The sequence below is a fragment of the Exophiala bonariae genome (assembly GCF_035927105.1).
Source record: "Exophiala bonariae strain CCFEE 5792 chromosome Unknown scaffold_16, whole genome shotgun sequence".
Lineage (NCBI taxonomy): Eukaryota > Fungi > Ascomycota > Eurotiomycetes > Chaetothyriales > Herpotrichiellaceae > Exophiala > Exophiala bonariae.
In genome coordinates, this window is record NW_027042491.1 from 193928 (window position 1) to 212972 (window position 19045).

Consider the following 19045-nt stretch of genomic DNA (forward strand, 5'->3'; position numbering starts at 1 on the left):
GACCACATGCAGCCTGGGACCCCCTCCCTAGCTTTTCTGCCTTCTCCAAGATCTTATATGCCATCTGCCTAGCTACAACTATTAGCATGTACAAGACAGCGTACGGAAAAGTAGCGTTGCGATATCATCTTCTTTGACAAGGCTGGTCATCAGAAAAATAGTTCTCAGCGCCTGTGAGGCCATCATTCGAGATGGCACATTATTGGCCAGCTGCTTCTTCTGATCGAGAATTCAGACGTCACAACCCACCGCTTCAGCCTATGATATACGTTGTCAAACAGAGGCCGAAGCCCGTGCCTTCTACTGATCAGCACTCTATTCCCATCCGTGACCAGCGGAAGGCAGAAAGTATACCCGAGAAATCGAGACCTCATGAGATGGACCGTCTCGATGACCTGGGGGCTCCGCCAGCGGGTGGCAGCCGACCTAGAGACGAACGTCACGATTGGATGAGGGTAGTTGAGAGGAGTAGTTCCCGAATAACTGATGTGTTTCATCCTTTGAAGCACGATAAACGCTATGAGGCGGAGAAAGCATTTTACGCTGAGGAGGATGCCTGTAAGTCTCGTCGTGGTAACTTCCAGACCACCTTCAATATGGCCACCGGCACAGACTTCACCATCCATCTTGATCTTACTGTATACAAAGACTATGACAAGCAGCTCGAAGCTTTGAGCTACCTTCGAAGATCGGGTCAATTTCGAGCTGCGAAAGAATATATTAATACCGTATTTGGAGACCATCTGTCGCACCCATATGTCTTTCTCCAGTACGCCGAATTACTTCTCGATATGGGAGATTATAAATCTTTTAAGCAGCTCGACCTCTCAAACCCGTTCGGGGAAAAGCTGAACAGTTCCCCCGACCTTGTCCTACCAAGGCAATCAGGAACAGTTCGGCACTTCTATCCTCGCCCCGGGGGAAGAATTCGGAAATCCAATCTACATACATCTCAACAGGAGGGGCGACGTACCGACTCTCACTACCCTTCTACGCACGAGGAGATTTGGAGTGCTCCTCTTGTGGATCCTCCTGAAGACAGAAGTGGTCAAGGCCAATCCCGTCATGACGGCCATCACCTACTTCGTTGGAATTGGACGCTGCTCAGAGCTTTGTCTCAGGTCCACCTGACGGGGAAAATCAATGAAGCCTTGGGACGGGCACAATTTGTACTTGACAATCTCGTGATTGGTTCTGAAGTTGGCTCAACTGAAGTAAGATGTACCCCCAGAAGTCGTCAACCTTACTGACTGTCTTGCCTCCTCAGATACAAGTTATTTCCCTCGCGTTCCAAATTTTTGGTCTAGTTGAGCTCTGGCTTCCAGATATCTTCAATATTGAGATACGCGACACTTTAAAGGTCTGGGCCAAATGGCCTGAGCTTTATCGAATGCTTCTTGCTCAAGGTCGTGTTTGGGACTTCAGGGACATCTTTCTCAGTACAATCGGTGTGTTTGGGGTGGAATGGACATGCTTGGCTTTCTTCTCGGGTTCCCCATGGCGTGAAGCCATACTTGACAATTGGGTCCTCTATGAACGAGATCAAAGCACAACTTTAGCCCAACTAGACATTCTGACTAACATGCCACTCAATCTCAATCTTCCGACACAAGGTTTTGGACAAATGGAGTGGCTCCAGAGAGATTCGCAAACTCTTGCGGAACTCATTATGAACAACTATCCTAATTCAATGAACTCTCGACCATTCTTGAAATGGCTTGTCATCAAAGCAGCAACCGCTCCACTTTTCCAGCAGCCTGATGTCGACGAAAAGGTTCTCAATCCACGATATATGTTCGATGACTGGCCAGGCATATCCATGGCGTCCCCAGATTGGTTATCGCTTCCTATTTATGTACCGATGAGGAATGAAATCCCACCTTGGGATAGACCTGAGATTTTGGAGCCGGCAAATGAGCCGATACGAGTAGCTTTGAAGATGGCAACGCAGCTACATGACCATGCCTTAGAAGTTCTATGTCTCAAGGTACTTATCCTAAGGTCCCAACAGCCTCGAAAACTTTTCGAGCAGCTCTGCCAGCTACAGGAAACTACACAAGAGGATAATGAGGGCTACCTTTCGACTTGCCTCTCAAGGTATGTCATTGATAGGGACAAGCAGTCTCAGAAACGACTTCTGTTCGAACTAAAACAGTTGGATGACTGGGTCTCGGAGTACGACTTACGACGCCCATTCACATATCTGGCCAAAACTGAAATTCAAGATGCTCTAACTTATATCATCAAAGGTCGCGACTATGTAGCGCCACCTGAAAGGTTCCACATGAACTATTATCCGTGGCTTAGCGACAGGACCAGGTCATCTATCAGGAACAACTCTTCCCCTTATATCTCATATTCGCAACCGCCTCGTCGTGCTAGAGGTAATACTCGTCTTGGGAACCTGCCTCCCGCTGTTGCCGTGGAAGATCATGGCAAGGGTCAACACGCGACACCCGCAGATTCTGCTAAAAAGGCTAATCTCGCACAATTTTTGGGCGGAGAGCGACGAAAAGAACGACGACAAACTGAAGACGTGGAAGTGATGGAGGTCATTGAAGAGCACGATGATGGCCTGAAGCTTCGAAGGGCTGCCTCCCGGGACAGGGACAGACAGCGGCGAAGCAGAAGTCGGAGACGCGAAGCAAATCCCACTGAGAACCCTCCACTCTCACCAACCGATAGCGATAGTAGTGATTCCTCCTCCGAGTCTGACGATGGAGCTGAGAATTTTCTTGCGTTCTTTCCTCATATACCTACCTCGTTAGCGATTGATTTGAGTGGAAGGAATATCAGAGGAAAACGCATCGTCATGGAGATTCGAGATGCCGAAACCGACGAGAAGACTGTGGACGTCAATTGGGTCAGAAATGAAGACGAAGTTACGCTGACAATGTTCCGCAAGAATAAGGGTACGTTCACGCTGAAGAAGGAAGCCAAGGACTCTAAGGAGCAGTGGGTAGAAAGGAGATATCACTTAGGGCGGAGGCAACGGAAAGGAAGAGGGAAAGGAAAGGCTGCAAGACGACGCCACAGACATTCAAGCTCGCCGTCAAGCACTTCCTACTATTCTTATTATAGCGACGATGCTGATTCCGAAGGGAATCGCTCTTCGGAGTCTGAGAGCAGGCGGATCCAAAGTGGGAAGGCGAAAGACAGGGGCCGTGGTGTTGAGAAACGCACTCGGGAACGACGTCGTAAAGATGGCCTAACTATCGTGGAGAGTAGCCCAGACTCGGCTGCTCAGCCAACGAAATCGGGACTTGGCCCAGACGCAATCGCTAAGTCCACAGGCGAAGCTGACCCGGAAGCCGAACCAGAGGCCGACGCTCAAGCTGGAGTCGAAGCAGAGCGGGAAGGGGTAGAAGAGGACAATGAGGCAGGTCCGAGTACGGCCTCACCTGAAGCTGGCCAAGTCACAGGAGTTGAGACTGAGCCAGAAGTTGGTGATGAGGATGTTTGAGTCAGAAGAACAAGCTTCGAGAATTTGCCTATGATTGAGGACGATTTCTGAGGGCACGTCAATTTCTGCGACTCATCATGTTGCCTCAAAGTCTTAATATGGAAGTCTGGATGTCGTTCGCTGATTTCAACTGTTGCTGAGCTCGCTTGCGCCTCGGCCCCCAATATCGCCTCGGACCTCCCCTCTGAATTGGATTCACTGAATTCAACATTGTTACCGAGCTTATTTGCGCCGTCTTATACTTTCGGGCTCGCCTTTCCACATCTCCAACGTCGTCTTCGAAAGGAGAGTGTCCGGATGCGAGCTCCCTAGAACACGACTCCGTCTATCTAAACAATCTTGCATGAGACCGACAGCTTGTGTTTCCTGCTTGAGACTGTGCCACGTGAAGGCTAGATTATGCATGCTGATCAGTGTGTCCGAGTGATTTGCCCCCAACACCTGCAAAAGTTCGTCCATCACGTACTGACGTCGCACCAAAGCCTCATCGTGCTGACCCTGTAGTGCAAGCATCGATGCCAAATTAGCCATGCTGATCAATGTTATAGGATCCCTCTTTCCTCGTAGCTTTCTCGACCCTAACGCGACTCTTCGTAACAAGTGTTGCGCTTCCCTGTAACGACCTTGGCTTTGGTAAACTAGCGCCAGACTACTCATACTGGTCAGCGTATCACTATGCTTTTCACCTAGTACCTTCATTCTTGCATTCATGACTTCGAATCCTAATTGCTCCGCTTCCTTATCACGACCTGGCTCCCAGAGTACGAAGGCTAGGTCGACCCTGGCCTTCAATGTAAGGGGATGGTCATTCCCCAATACATTCACCAATCTCTCCACTTGTTTCTTGCTTAAATTCGATTTAATGACGGTGTTTGATGGAGAATTCTGCAGTGGAAATTGCATCTCTTCAGAACGCTCGGAACTTTGATCACCAACACCCATTGAGGAATCAGACTGGAAGAAAGTTACGGGGGCTCTCTGTGTTTCCGACTCGCGGCGATTTCCAGTCCCTACTAAAGACGCACTTTCTTCTCCCGAAATGACACCGAGCTCGTCTTCGGACGATAGTTGTAGGAGATTGTGGGTTCTGACCACGGCGAGCTTTTGGAAAGAAGAGCTCGGCTCCACTTTATACCATAGCCACATTGGCATAGAGAGGATCAGAAGTGCGGAACCTCGAAACAGGCTCGCTAGTCTGGCGTACGATACAGCAGACTGGGCCTCATTGAGCAAAGCGTCAGACTCAGCCTTGGAAAAGGCTTCGAATCGCATAGCAGTCACAAATTCGGAACAGACTCTGACCATGTTCTCCCATGACAGCGCTTCCCCATGCTTGGGAGCCTTCTTGACATGGCAGGCGATGACAACTATGGCGTCTGACTTCCAAGTCACGTCCCGTAACCTTCTTACCTGGGAGTCGGTTGAAGCGAGGGCAAAGTTCCCAAGTGTTACCTTAGACTTCTGCATTGCAACGTCCCTTGGCCGAAGATATATCCCAAACGGGTACTTGTCTCGGTCAGTATGCTTGTGGTAGTGCGGGACGGTCTCCAGCTTAAATTCGTCTATGATTGAGGAAATTGCCAGGGCAAGCCCAAGATCCTCCACGTAAGTCCCTTCGTTCAGGTTGGCACATAGCGCAGTAGTAAATGACAAGTGTTTCTCTGCACGCGCTTTCTGCAGTGAGTCTGTTGCACTAAGCACCTCGCATCGCCTTTTCCAGGGCTGCCGTCCTTTCACCATCCGACCTGAGTAACAACAGTCAAGGATGAATAGAAGGTCGCATTCAGCGTCAAGCAGATCTTGCTGTTTTCGATTCCATGAGATTTGGACCTTTGCATTTTGCCGTGGCTTCCACACCAGATCATCAATCGCACCAGCCAGCCATTCAGCGTGACCACAATAGTAGATGATCAAAAGATTTTCCTCGTCCACTTGGCTAGAGTTACCCACCAGCTGATTGAGTTTTGTACCGAGCTTGCTGTTGGCATTCCTATCGGGCAACTCGAGCGGGTCTAGGACTTCGAAGTTGTAGACGTCCCTAAAAACAGCACCGATGGCTTCCGCATTCTTTCTCATTTGTGCATATTCCCCATTCTCTCAGTATATGAGAAGGACGCGTACGTGATGATACATTGGCTTCCTGTTCTCCAGTACTCGTGGGGTGGCGGCTGTGCATCGCCTTGCAACGTCACGTATGCTCGCCAGCCAAAGGTCTTCATCATAATCGGTAGCACTTGTCGAAGGGACGCCGTTGTAATCTGCTTCCTCTGAGTCCTGTAGTGAGGTCGGCGAGGAAGCATAGAGTCGCCCAGGATCAATGTCCGTATCCTGCCCAACTACATCAGGTTTGTCATCGCTCTCTTTTGAGATTGAGGCCATAAGATCCGTATGATCTTGAGACTAGTGAAGGGACTCGGGTTTGTCCTTTACCACCAACTTTCTAAGGCCTCCGCGGGACACATAAGGCTGCTTTCAATGCTGGGGGTCCTGGGCTTTACTTCGGCGGACCTTACTCGCTACCAAGAAAAGATTGTGTGAGGACTTTTTCGTCTGTCAAGCTTTATCATTCTTCGTCTATCTTTTGGATAAATGGTTAATGTGGCAACGGCAGCGCAAGACTGGAGGTGAAGAGAGCATGTTAGCGTTATGTCTTATGACACGAGAACCGCCAGAGGTGTTGTTGCTACTAAGACCCCTATACTCTACCGTAGCACTCCGCCGTACTGAATTTGCCACTAGTATAGTTGCTGAGTCTATCTAACCGGAATTAAAGAGCCTAGAGACACTAAAATAATAGTGTAATAAAAGGCGCTTAGTAACGATCACGATGGTACAGCCTAAAATCTTACAGTAACCTCGCGCACAGTATAGGGAATTACAATACTCGCGTCCTCTTCTATACTCTCTTTTGTTTTCTCAAGCTTACCGTGCGGCTTAGACCCACTATCTGGATCAATATAGTAAATCTAGTATCGCCTAATCAATCAAGCGCCGCCTTATCAAGATTACACATACATTACACGCATAACAATACCTATTCGTCGTCTAACAATCTAGTATGACTCGTCCTTAGCGCGTTGATGACGAAACTTCTACAGCCTTAGTGGTTTGATCCGGAGCATCAGCGCGCCGACCCCTTCAACGAAGAAATCTTGGTGCCTAAGACTAATTGAACAGGTACATACGTGCATTCAAAATCTACTTGTTATCGGGAGAAAAGAATGATCCGACTAATCAAGACCTCCGATCTAACCCAACATATGTTTGAGGGCCGATCTGTCCCCGACTATGTCATTCTCTCCCATCGCTGGGAGGATGGGGAAATTTCTTTGCAGGAATTGCAGGGTAATGTCAATCATCACAAGCAAGGCTGGCTGAAGCTTCAAAAATTTTGCCAATATGCGGAACAAAGAGGTCACCAATTTATCTGGTTGGACACCTGCTGTATCGACAAGACTAGCAGCGCTGAGCTTTCAGAAGCTATCAACTCCATGTTCAGATGGTACCGACGGGCAGAACGCTGCTACGCATATTTATGCGATGTGCCGGCTAGAGATGGCCTCGATTTTACCGAATGGGTGGGAATCTTCAAAAGTAGCAAGTGGTTCACTCGCGGGTGGACTCTCCAAGAGCTGCTCGCTCCCCACAAACTGACCTTCGTGTGTTTGGATTGGAAAGAAGAGATCGGTACGAGGAAGTCGTTAAGCCACGAAGTGGCAGAAGTCACCAAAATTCCCGAGAAGCCTCTCATCCATGGATGGACGTTGAAGGACGAATTCGGAGGCTCTCAATTTACCGTTGCCCAGATTATGTCATGGGCGTCAGAACGCCGCACTACACGTGTTGAAGATACGGCATATTGCCTGATGGGGCTTTTTCGTATTCATATGCCTTTGCTCTATGGAGAAGGGCTGAATGCATTTATCCGCTTACAGCTGGAGATTATGAGTAGATACGATGATAACAGCTTATTTGCGTGGAGAATACCGCTCAACAATCGCTTTTTTGGGTCCATTCGTGCCCTCAACCGAGCTCTCGACATCCCAGAAGCGTATTGGTGGGGTGGCCTCCTCGCTCCTTCGATTCAGTGTTTTCAAGATTGTGCAAGCCATTTTCTTCATCTTGAGAAGTTCGAAGATGCACGGCTGTTCTCAATGACGAGCAGGGGAATCCTGGTGGAAGGGTTACTAAGAAGGTATGACAAAAGCCGCCACGGAGGTCAGCGTTGGCTTCTGCTGCTGAACTGTGGCCGAGAGTCTCTTTGGACACATCGACTCGGGATTGTGCTAGCGGGTGATGGTCAGCTTGCCATGAGGGTGGTAAATATGCAAGGCTTTGATTCTGACATGGTGGAATGCGATTGGGACACTGAAAGAAATTTAAGGACTGAGTATGAGCATCGCAGGATCTTTATCCCACAAGCCTGGCCGAGCGATTTCGATTGAACTTTTGTAGTGCCTATGAACATCCCACAAGATAGTAACTATGTCGGTGAGACAGAGGTACCCTGGGACAGTCTGTCAAACAACGCCGTCAGATATATCTAACGTGATGGCTCTGGTTCGTCCCATTCGGCCATCGGCAAGAGATGGCCGTGCCGTACAATATCAGGTGTTCCTAAGGATATGCCACCGAGGATACCGACAGTAGATCAATTGCATATACTGACCGTCCCACAGTATACTCTGGAGTGATGGCGTATTCTGACGCCACCGCGGCATATTCGCGCACCACCGTCGTATGCGGACAGGATTTAGGTGCAGTTGAGGAACAGGAGTCGCGATTAGATAGAACAATACAATCACAGGGGTTATGAAGGAATGGTTCAAGGTCTCTGGTTTCCTATAGTATGTTGACTAAATCTCTTTCCCATATACTTTCTCATGGAAAGGAGAACTCCTATTCATCCTCGTGACGACCTGAAATACAGAATCCCCAGTAGCATTGCTACCTGGTGGTTACCAGTGTAGTAGGCAATTGCCACTGGCTAGTTTCACGAGCCTTTGCTAGTATCAGGAGACGGAATATCGTTCTACCGTCGCACAACAGATGACCACAGTACGAGGACCTTCTGAAGCTTCATAAGACCACAGGCGGTTAACTAGTTATTGAACGAGAGGATGTGGGGAGCCCCTTGGCCCCGGCCCGCCGCCAAATCTAAGCAGCCGCCAAGGCTAATCTTACATCGACTCACGGAAGCCTGGTTTAACTCTAACCCTGCGACCACCACGAGCAGGAGATTGTCGCTTGAGCAGTAAGAGACCTCGTATCACGGAGTACTAATCGACGGATATCCCATGCCCGTCGATGATCGTTCGCATTCAAACAGACTACTGGAATAACAAGAACTGCCTACCAGGTACTCATGTATGTAATGCTTCAGCAGCCGTGAGAGGACTTGATTGGTTGGACATGTAAAGTACGCCCTACGTGTGTCTTTCAAAATTCGGCTTCTAAGCCACAATGCGAGGGAGGGGGAGACAAGACCAAGAAGACATTGAATTGGTGGCCACCTTGAGGCTTGGGCTACCGTCACCAATGAAATGCCTGACCCAGCCAGAGCTTCTGGTTCACTCCTTTAGCTATGGCTAGGTTTTTATTCCACAAGCCTCCACGGGTCTGGAACATACATTTTGTGGCCAGCCTCATCATCGCCTTGGAGTCACAAGCAGTCCAAACGTCTAACGATCGATATGTCCTATGACAAGAGAGCCGATATTATTTTTGAGCAGCGATTCAAGAACAATAACGAAGGTCATGCTTTGTACCTACCTGTCTCTAGCAAAAACCTCAAGCCTGGCGCATGTGGCTATTTTGATCACGACGGCAATTGGAAAACGATTGTGCACCTCTCGGAACCCGCTGGCCTCAATAACGGTGGCTGGAGTCCACTCAGTAATGTGGAAACGGTGAAAAACTCTATCCAGGAGGTCTGGGGCGTCATGTTGTCGACGGAAGTATCCAAATTCGAACCGAGCGTCGAGGTCAGTCCTGGGTAAGTCCTACCCACGTAGCCTCCTTGATATGCTGCACGACCACCATGAGAAAGTTCGGCACATGCGTGAGCACTGGGAGGAAGACTTTCCTTATGAGGAGGACCAAGTGCTCCAGACTGATCGCTCTGCTAACAAGGCTCCTCCAGTATCCCAGGAATCCCACTCGGCGCTGGTATCAAGGTCGGGTACATGATCAACAAGTAGTCAGGGGCTCTTCTGGTAACTGACGGGATCGTCACGCACAATCAGCTTACACCGGACACATGTGAAGAAGCCAGAGGCTGATTCGTCGCTAACGCGGAGGCAATATTGCAAAGAAAGCCGATCACGAGAGAGGGGAAATTCTACGTGATAACCAAGACATACACAACAAAATGTCGACGGGTTGCGATATTGCAAGCCAATCAGCATGCGGTGGTTTTTGGTGTAAATTTGAACGTGTTCAGTGAGTTGGGTAAAATTACTCCTGAGCTGAGCTGGTGGAACAGCAGTCAGGAGCAAGTGTGGAGGACTGCACAAGCTGTACGTGAATGCCATGCCACATCTACTCCTCTCCACTGTGCGACATAATAGCCATCAAAAACGTACTGATATTTCGGCAGACTGAGGAAACCGAGGAAATTCCAGTGTTTATGTGTGGATGGTACTGGCGGCCCACCTTTCTCGCACGCAAGCCTGATCCCACGGCGAAGAAGTCGAACCAGAAGAAAACGCTTGGCTCGGATGACAGTGATCAACCCCTGAAGTTCGTCTTTCCAGTGAGTGACAATGAAGAGCACGTCGTGCTCCTCGACCTCGAAAAGAAGGGCAAATTTTGATCAATTCGAGGCCCGTCGTATTGATCTTGGGCAATGAAAGAGCCAGGTTGGAATGGAGCAAGCGACAATTTTCAAAGTTAAGGTTTCGTCATGGTCAAAAGCTCTTGTTAATGCAGTATAACTACCGGGGTAGTTGGGTTTCGATTGCGGGATGCTTTTTTAAGTCATCAATAGCACTAGCTAGCAAGCGCCCTAAGGCGCCAGCTTCGGACGATGCACCAGCTAACTAGAGGTACGTAGTAGTTCACGCAATTTCTTATAGTTGCACCTGCGAGGGGACAATGATCCGCCGTAATGGACCTCCTTCCTTCACAAGTTCTTGGCATCCCGATAGACTACCGACATCGACATCGTCCACACTCTCTACTGATAATTTCGACAACGGCCTAACCAACGAAACCCTTGTAAGGCCAGTCGTGGTACAAACTCGCCTGGTGCCAGGTTAACAGTCACGATGCCCGGACCACCGAACAAGCGCCAAAAGCGCGATGACTATCAGAAAGCGCAAGAAAATCTCAAACTGAAGAGAACTGCCCAAGGCGGAAATCAAGGTGAGAAAGGAAACGTCGTGCTGCCGCAGAAGAAGTTTTACCGACAGCGTGCACATGCAAACCCGTTTTCGGATCATATGCTTGAATAGTAAGTCTCGATTCTGGTTTTCAGGGACAAAAATCTGTCCACTTGTTTTTGGAATCTGATCGGAGACTTACTCTTTCTGCGAAACGCATAGTCCGCGGAGTCCGGCCGAGATGGACTGGTCGACTCACTATCCTGCTTTCATTGGAGATGCTGCGGTGACCAGCACTGAGACTGCCAGCTCGGGAATCGCTGCCAGACATCCAGAGGTGGAAGTTGCAGACATCGGCTGTGGTTTCGGCGGACTTCTAATGGCGCTCTCCCCGCTCATACCGCAGACACTCATCCTGGGCATGGAACTCCGCATGCAAGTGACGCAGTATGTGATAAACAAAATCGTCGCACTACGATCACAGCATCACGACAAGGAGACTTCAATACCCGGCACACCCACGCCATACCAGAACATCTCAGCCTTACGGTCCAATACCATGAAATTCTTACCGAATTACTTCCACAAAGGCCAGCTCTCGAAGATCTTTCTGTGTTTCCCCGATCCGCATTTCAAGCAACGGAAACATAAAGCCCGAATCGCTTCGGCACAGTTGAACGCCGAGTATGCGTATGTGACAAGGCCTGGAGGGATGGTCTACACGATCACGGATGTGGAGGAGCTGTCGCAGTGGATGACGAAGCATTTTGTGGGTGAGGAGGCGGGGGATGCAAAAGAGTTGTGGGAGCGGGTGTCGCAGGAGGAATTGGATGCTGATCCGTGTGTCAAGATCATGAGTGAGGAAACCGAGGAGTCGAAGAAGGTTACAAGGAATGGTGGTAACAAGCACATTGCTGTGTTTAGACGGAAGTCGAATCCTGATTGGCCTGAATGATAAATTTCGCGAATGCTGCGATTATCGTCCGTGCTGCCTGAAGGCTGGCATATTTAGTCTCTACACTTGATAAGTTGAACTGGTGGCGTTGACATGAGATCATGGTATTGCTGATGATAGGTAAAGTCCAACAGAACAAGCCGTCTCAAATCGTGGATAGCTCCACCACATATCACTTCTAAAGTAAATCTTGTGGAGTATTTTTGACATTGCTACATGGTGGTGAAATGGGCCAAGTTGAGGGCGGGAGTCATACCATGAACAGGGAATGTACCCTAGATATCTAACTAGATTACAAGACTCCCTTGTCCTTTGAATTGTCCAAATCGTTCCCTGGTTGTGGACCAGCGTTGCTTTCAGTTGGAGCCATTCCCACAATTTCGCCTTTCTTGAGCGCATCAATATCGAGTTGTGGCCCGGTATAGTTCTTGCGACCATCAACAAACCATTGAATGATGGAAACAATAAAAACAATGGCAAATGCTGCCACACAATAGTTCATGTTACTGCCTGTCACTTCCTTAAGCGGCGGGAACATGAAAAGCACCGTAGTCAAAAGAGTATACGCGATGCCAACCTGCTTGAGATCAGCACTGCAGTGCAAGTTCGGACTTGTCACCTACCAAATTGCATGTCCAGCCGAGCCAGCTGGGTAGTATGAAAGGTCGGCTTGCTGGTAGCATCTTTCGGCCTCTTAGGCAGTTGATGGCTGGTGGAATGGCGTAAGTAATACCCAAGGCCACGACCGACGCTGAGACAATAGCATTGTAAGCGCTTGTAGAACCGAGGAAAATGCAGCCGAAGATAATGACAAGGACTCCAGTGAATACCAGAGCATTCAGTGGAACAACCAGCCGGGTGTTAACCTTCGCAAGCCATTTGGATGCTGGTAATCCTCCATCTCGTGCGAAAGCGTATACCATACGACTACTCGTGGTCATTATGCTAATTCCGGCAAACTATGGCAGTGGTCAGTTGCAATCTGTACAGCTTTCTTGTCCGAAGAACTTACCGTCAAGCAAACGAGTGGGAACATTAGCAAGCATATAGCTCCTGCCTTGTTACCAGTGGCTTGATAGAATATTTCGAGCATCTAGAAAAGTGACGTTAGTTGAGGACGTCACGTGATGTGGCCTGCAACCCCTTTCTCGGTTCTTGTATTCCGTTCCTACCACTTCCCCTCCCCTTTTTCCACCAAGCAAGTGCCAAAGGAGAAGACTTACTGGACCAGAAGCAGAGCTGATGACGGTGTCAATGTCCTTGGCGCAAAAAAGGAGAATAGAAAGGTATAGAAAGCCGGTAACAACACCGATCAAAACACAGGCAATCATGATCCGCGGACCTTGTCTCGTCGCGTCGCCAAGTTCCTCGACCATATGCGCGCAGGCGTCGAAGGCAGTCAGACTAAAAGATCCCTTTCGGCGTATGAGTTCGTAGGACCAAAAGGAATTAGGAGAAAAGTAAATGTAGAGGAGTCAAAACGAGAAATTGTGGAGAGGTCGGAAGAAAACGATGGTGGAGTCAAAACAGTAAATTATGGGGGATTCGAGTGAATGACGTACCTGTAACAAGCCTAGGAGCCATGAGAAGCCATCTGGCCAACCTGTTTCATTGATGAATTCTCCGTAAACAAAGTGGCCCGTCTGAAAAGTGGGGGAAGAGCAGCCCAGGATGGTGATCATAATTATCAGCCACCCACCGATCGACCAGTAGAGAGCAGATTGAGTGACCAAAGGAAGAAGGCGAGTGAGATATGCGTTGATGAGAAATGCAATTGCGTTGAATGCAATATAGATGAGGAATTGATGCCAACGTTGAGCCTCGTAAGAAGGGTCGGCCAACGAGATGATACCAAGGATCAGTGTGCTTCCTAAGAGGCCTGCAGTCGCGGACAGTGCGACCCAGCCGGCTGTATTGATCCAGCCTGTGATCCAGGAAAGTAAAGGGACCCAACGCTTCCAACTTATTATTGCGACCCAGTGATACTGGCCTCCACTGGTGAAGAAGAAACATAGTTAGTTGATGGTGGAAATGGTATCCAATTGAGTGTAACGTTTGACAGGAAGTCAAAAAGACATGCCAATCGAATGGGAGAACGACTTACGCAGTAGGATACGCGGAGAGGAACTCCGCCAATGATGCAGCCAAAGCGAGATTACAGATTCCAGCCACAACTGGTATTGCATTAGCATAGTCAAGACATTCCACTATTTCAAGACTCACTGAGGCCCCAGGTGACGGAAGAAGGACCACCCGATGGCAAAGCCAGCGACATACTAGCACCAGCAGCCGTCCATGTATTCAAAATGGCGAAAGCGAGCCCAAGCATAGAGAGGAAAGAGAAATTGCGCTGGAGCTCCTGCTTGATGCCCATTCCTGCCAATGCAGCATCATCTTGCTGAACACTTGTTCTGCGACGTTGTGTTGCGGCTTCCGCCTTAGAGCTTGGTCTTCGGAAAGTAGGCATGGCGAATGTAGGACGGAAACCTCATGCGAATCTCGAGGTAGGAAGGTCAGAGAAGGAAGAAGTGCAGAAGCTCAGAAGCTCAAGAAAACGTGGGAGCCCACTCGACAACAGAGTTCAAGGCTAAGAGAGACCAGGAATTGATTACCCTCGTACTGGGAGAGTATTATTACAGTTGGTTGTGGGGTGCTCCAATATTCCTCAATCACGAGCCACCATTTGGTGGTAGCTGTCCTCCATCCTCGTACCGAGAGTCGAGCTCACTCACCCTGGTCCAAGTGCAAGCCGGTCCCGTTTCGCCGGGATGGCAGGATGGCATCTACACTCCTTAACTGGAGCTGGACACTCGCCTGATGCATCTGCTGACCAAGGTGACGTTCGGGGCAGAGAGTTTATGCCAAGTGTAACGTAATCTACGGTGCAATGATGCCATCGAGCATGAGAGGAAGAGCTTCTCATTCGGGCAAGAATAAGCAATCAAATTTTGAATGGTCCCCGGAGCTCGGGTCCTGCCAGTGGCAAGCTTTTGACACCCTAGTTTAACTAAAGGGCAAGCCAAAGAGAAGAGCACGCTACCGAGCCCTACGAAGCTTGTCGGAGAAGCCAAGTATGTGGCGTTCGACTACCATTCTGCGTTCAATACTACCTAGATATGTCCCAACACATCGGCGTACGATAAGAAGTGGCATTGAGCCCTCATGAGGCGCATTAGGGAACCATAACTTCTATAAGAAACGTGATTGTCTGACCCACGCCAATGATTCAACAATGAGGTGTTGATGGTAGACACTAAGCACGACGGGAAATGCTATGCCCACAACCCTGCATAAATCTCCGGCTACTTAGCGGCAATTGAAGGCCGACTGTCTAGCCGTTTCACTAATCTGAATGAGGCGTTCGTAAATTAAACTCGATACTCTACATAGAAGACAAACTAACTACTATATACCTCAACAGCAACAGCAACAGCAACAATTAGTGATGATATAAGTATCGTACGCTAGCTCCGTGATATAATTCTCTCGACGAAGAGAGAGGTTCGAATTTCGGTTCTGCTAGATTAGAGAGTCGCAGGGACCCGGGATCCTCTCATACGAGAAAATTATACGCCCTGCACTGAGAGAAGATACCATCTCATCAGACCAATCAATATAACTATTCTGATATTCCAACGCACAATCCGTGTGGAACATTGTTAGACATCAATAAAGTGTCACTTAGTATCCACGCCGTCTTAGATGCATTCAAGTTACTTGCACATGATATTAAAGAAGCCTCCGTCAATTGGCCATTGCCGAATAGTGGGAACAAAACACTGATATGGTATAGGCCATTATTGAATTGTTATATGTGAACCGCATCGTTTGAGTGATTAACCATGAAAAACTGAGGGGTGGAATTGGGACATTGAAGGACACATTATCCATATTGACAAAGCCCCTTGGCCTCAGCAGCCTCGCGGCTCCCCCTGCATGTCGTCACCCACCGCTCACTTCCACATAGCTATCCTCACATATGAAATTGCTGTCTTGCGTGTTTACTCAAGGCCTTTAAGACCAACAGATTGAGTCTCAACGCAACAATGTGGAATGAAACACTGTAGGTATTTGAGATATCGAGTCTGCAATTACCCCAGCACTGTCTCACGACCGCATTGTTAGATGGACAATTGGAGTTATTTCACTCAGTTTTCTGGATGCGAAGGATCGCACACCAGTATCAGCCATCCTGTGTAAGCCTCCACAGCATTGCGCCATTGACAAAGAAAGATGTCTCACTTCTAGATGAGATTTCGAGATACATGTTCCTAAATTTGCGAGACCTCCAACAAAGAACCTCTTTGTGAAAGTCGAACTGCCAGGAATTTCAATGCCTTTGTGGTTCGCCAACGCCGTTCCAGGTGACAGAACCACTAATAATGGCTTTCCTATATAACTCGTCAATGTAGCACGACTGGTAAGTGTTCAAAAAAAGTCATTCAATCACTCAATTCCCCAACTCATCATTCAAGAGTAGTCTCTAGTCGATTCATGCAATGTGTGAGTCACACACAATCAACAACCTCTGTGGTCATATCATGATCAGAACCGTTGTTCAATGTGCTCAAATGACCGAACTGCTACTGGAGTCTTCGATATTGAAAAAGAAAGCCGGAGTCAATGGAGTAGATAGCGAATGCTCGGATGCTAGAGACACCTCAAAATGTACGAATCAGCTCTGCACAGATGTTGTTGATACTTCACACATCTTTCCCGACCTATGTGACGAATGCAAGAAATCTGGAGTGGTGGGAGATTGGATGGAGAAGGAACCTGGACTGAAGCTTCAAGTATTTCGTTCCTGGAGGTCGAAGCATCGAGAAACGACTCAAACCAAACCGGAAGAGGCTCAACAAGGGGATGGGAGTATTTCGGACAATGCGATTGAGGACGACTGTGAAAATCTTGAGACGCTCGAGTGCGTAGCCACTTCAAGCATACCTTCCAACGGAACGGCAACCACATCAACGGCACAATCACCATATTCAAACGCGCGAAGCGTTGCATCGAGTGACACGTCGACCAGTACAGCGCCGTCATTACATGATCTCAAAGCACGTGTACAACGATTGCGAGCTCGAACGGACCAACTCATTGCCAAGATTCGTGTTCAAAGAGCTGCCAGAACAATGCAGGATAAGGGCGACCGGAATTGAAGCCTGTCTTATACGAGAAACGCCTTATTCGCGCATAACAACAAAAGCAAGGCCATCGCATCGACATTATTGGAAGCTGATCTGACTCATTTAAAGAGGTTCAAGATGGTTAGGATGACGCGTAAGCCCTGGGGATTGACGGAAGTTGCAAAGGTCAAGGCTCAAGAGTTAAGAATACGGGAGAATTTAGCACTACGGCTTAGGCGGCTAAGTCGGACAAGCGAGACGGTTAAGCACCGGTTTTGGCCAACTTCAACCATGGAATGCTGGAAATTCTGGGGTCCACTTGCAGCAATGCCGTCATCGATGACCAGGGTGGTAATTGTCTTGCAAGTTGTTCAATGAAATACTTTAGTATTTAGGATCTTTTGTATGATTGAATGTCTTCCCATACACACCATTAGCATTGAGTTTTCGCTACTGTCACTGTACTTTAATCGACTAAGTGAGGCTTCCCAGCCACTGTTCGGACACTCGTTTGCATCTTGACACAATGGTGGGCAAGAGGGCTTTCGATTCCCGTTACGAAAGATCGCGGCCTCATTACCAAGCTGATGGCGACCTCGAGGCGGGAAAAGGCGGCAGACGATTTGGTGGCTTTAAAGATGCTGTCGATTATGTGATGGATCGTGAAACGACAGCAGCGTTTAAAAAGCGACTACGAGAAGGTGTCCGTCTTGAAGAGTTCGAGGGCCATCGGAAGAGCGATGAAGAGGTGAGAAAAAATCACCGAAGTCCTGAATGCAAACATGAAGCTGAATGCATGAAATCATAGTTGAAAAGAATCAAAAATAAGAAGGTGCGAAAGTTCTACGAGGCTCAGAATGCCATTTTGAATGACTGGGCGGAAGTCGATACCATTGTGTTGGCTATGGCGGATGATGTGATGGAATCCATGAACACGGATGCCGACCATGATGGTATTAGGGAAAGGGATGGCATCTTGCAAGGTGTGGAGGAGCACATCGAAGATTTGTTACCCGATGAGGTGCAAGAGCAACGTCGCAAGGCCGCTCGGAACGCGAGATTGGCGATCAATATCAACGTGATCGCCAATATTATTCTGCTGGTGGCCAAGGGCATCGCCGCGCTCAAATCCTCATCACTATCACTGATGGCTTCCCTACTCGATTCAGCGCTCGATTTGTTGTGCACGGCAATCGTCTGGACGACAAATCGTCTTGTATCATGGCGACTATCAGCATTGGCTCGCAAATTCCCCGTCGGACGTCGGAGACTCGAACCACTGGGAATTTTGGTTTTTTCGATCATCATGGTCATATCTTTCGTGCAAATTCTGCAAGAATCGGTGCAGAAACTCCTTCCCAGTGGTGATCACAAGATCGCCAGCCTCACGACCGTGGCAATCGCTTCCATGGCAGGAACTGTTGGACTCAAAGGACTGATCGGATTGGGATGCATGCGTATCAAGACTACACAAGTGCAAGCTCTCGCGCAAGATTGCAAAACGGATGTGTACTTTAACACATTGTCCTTGCTCTTCCCATTGATCGGAAAACATGCTGGTATCTGGTGGTTAGACCCATTGGGCGCTGCACTGCTCTCAGTCTATATCATCTACGACTGGGCAGATACCTGTTTCGAGAATATCACCCGTCTCTGTGGACTGGCTGTGGACAATGATGTGCAAAGGAAGCTCGTCTACTTGGGTTATCGATTTAGCAATCTGGTCACCGGATTCAAATCAATTACCGCCTACCATGCTGGCGATGGAGTTTGGGCTGAGTATGATATCCTGCTTGATGAGACGACACCTCTGCGGAGGACACACGATATTGCGGAAACACTGCAGTATTGTGCAGAGGCTCTGACGGAGGTGGATCGAGCCTTTGTTACGACGGACTGTAAGTTTTTCGAGCTCGTTTGTCTTCGTCGCGTGATTGCTGATCCTGATCACACAGATTCTGCACAAAATCCTGGTGGTCATACCAGGGATCTCTAGTCAAGTATGAGCAGGATCGGGATCGAATGGTACTATGACCTTGTACAATAAATAAGTATATCGGCGCTTGCGGCGATTAGTGGATTCATGTCGAGGATAAAGTCATCGTGTACGTCACTAGAGATTATTGCATGGCGTGTTATTTGTTTCGCATTGGGTCAAGCGCGGTACTTAACATAATAT

General features: G+C 48.6%; 8 protein-coding genes across 8 annotated transcripts; 6 read left to right on the top strand and 2 right to left on the bottom strand.

Annotated features, from left to right (window-relative positions):
- Positions 1-260: 260 nt before the first annotated feature.
- Positions 261-3463, top strand: LTR84_003366 (uncharacterized protein; the record flags this gene model as incomplete). The annotated part of the gene is made up of 2 exons (XM_064846954.1): positions 261-1214; positions 1268-3463. The coding sequence occupies 2 exons, from the start codon at positions 261-263 to the stop codon at positions 3461-3463; spliced, it is 3150 nt and encodes a 1049-aa protein (XP_064705307.1).
- Positions 3464-3685: 222 nt separating this feature from the next.
- LTR84_003367 (uncharacterized protein) lies at positions 3686-5842 on the bottom strand (the record flags this gene model as incomplete). Its single annotated transcript, XM_064846955.1, has 2 exons — positions 3686-5530; positions 5585-5842. The coding sequence occupies 2 exons, from the start codon at positions 5840-5842 to the stop codon at positions 3686-3688; spliced, it is 2103 nt and encodes a 700-aa protein (XP_064705308.1).
- An 881-nt stretch (positions 5843-6723) lies between these two features.
- LTR84_003368 (uncharacterized protein) lies at positions 6724-7908 on the top strand (the record flags this gene model as incomplete). Its single annotated transcript, XM_064846956.1, has 1 exon — positions 6724-7908. One exon carries the CDS (start codon positions 6724-6726, stop codon positions 7906-7908), a length of 1185 nt encoding a protein of 394 aa, XP_064705309.1.
- Positions 7909-9156: 1248 nt separating this feature from the next.
- LTR84_003369 (uncharacterized protein) lies at positions 9157-10277 on the top strand (the record flags this gene model as incomplete). Its single annotated transcript, XM_064846957.1, has 4 exons — positions 9157-9458; positions 9606-9659; positions 9777-9981; positions 10062-10277. 4 exons carry the CDS (start codon positions 9157-9159, stop codon positions 10275-10277), a joined length of 777 nt encoding a protein of 258 aa, XP_064705310.1.
- Positions 10278-10731: 454 nt separating this feature from the next.
- Positions 10732-11740, top strand: LTR84_003370 (uncharacterized protein; the record flags this gene model as incomplete). The annotated part of the gene is made up of 2 exons (XM_064846958.1): positions 10732-10916; positions 11008-11740. The coding sequence occupies 2 exons, from the start codon at positions 10732-10734 to the stop codon at positions 11738-11740; spliced, it is 918 nt and encodes a 305-aa protein (XP_064705311.1).
- A 292-nt stretch (positions 11741-12032) lies between these two features.
- On the bottom strand, positions 12033-14207 carry LTR84_003371 (uncharacterized protein; the record flags this gene model as incomplete). The annotated part of the gene is made up of 7 exons (XM_064846959.1): positions 12033-12317; positions 12364-12699; positions 12753-12833; positions 12964-13155; positions 13303-13735; positions 13845-13914; positions 13964-14207. The coding sequence occupies 7 exons, from the start codon at positions 14205-14207 to the stop codon at positions 12033-12035; spliced, it is 1641 nt and encodes a 546-aa protein (XP_064705312.1).
- Positions 14208-16311: 2104 nt separating this feature from the next.
- On the top strand, positions 16312-16899 carry LTR84_003372 (uncharacterized protein; the record flags this gene model as incomplete). The annotated part of the gene is made up of 1 exon (XM_064846960.1): positions 16312-16899. The coding sequence occupies one exon, from the start codon at positions 16312-16314 to the stop codon at positions 16897-16899; it is 588 nt and encodes a 195-aa protein (XP_064705313.1).
- Positions 16900-17392: 493 nt separating this feature from the next.
- On the top strand, positions 17393-18862 carry LTR84_003373 (uncharacterized protein; the record flags this gene model as incomplete). Its single annotated transcript, XM_064846961.1, has 3 exons — positions 17393-17614; positions 17675-18764; positions 18822-18862. The coding sequence occupies 3 exons, from the start codon at positions 17393-17395 to the stop codon at positions 18860-18862; spliced, it is 1353 nt and encodes a 450-aa protein (XP_064705314.1).
- Positions 18863-19045: the final 183 nt, after the last annotated feature.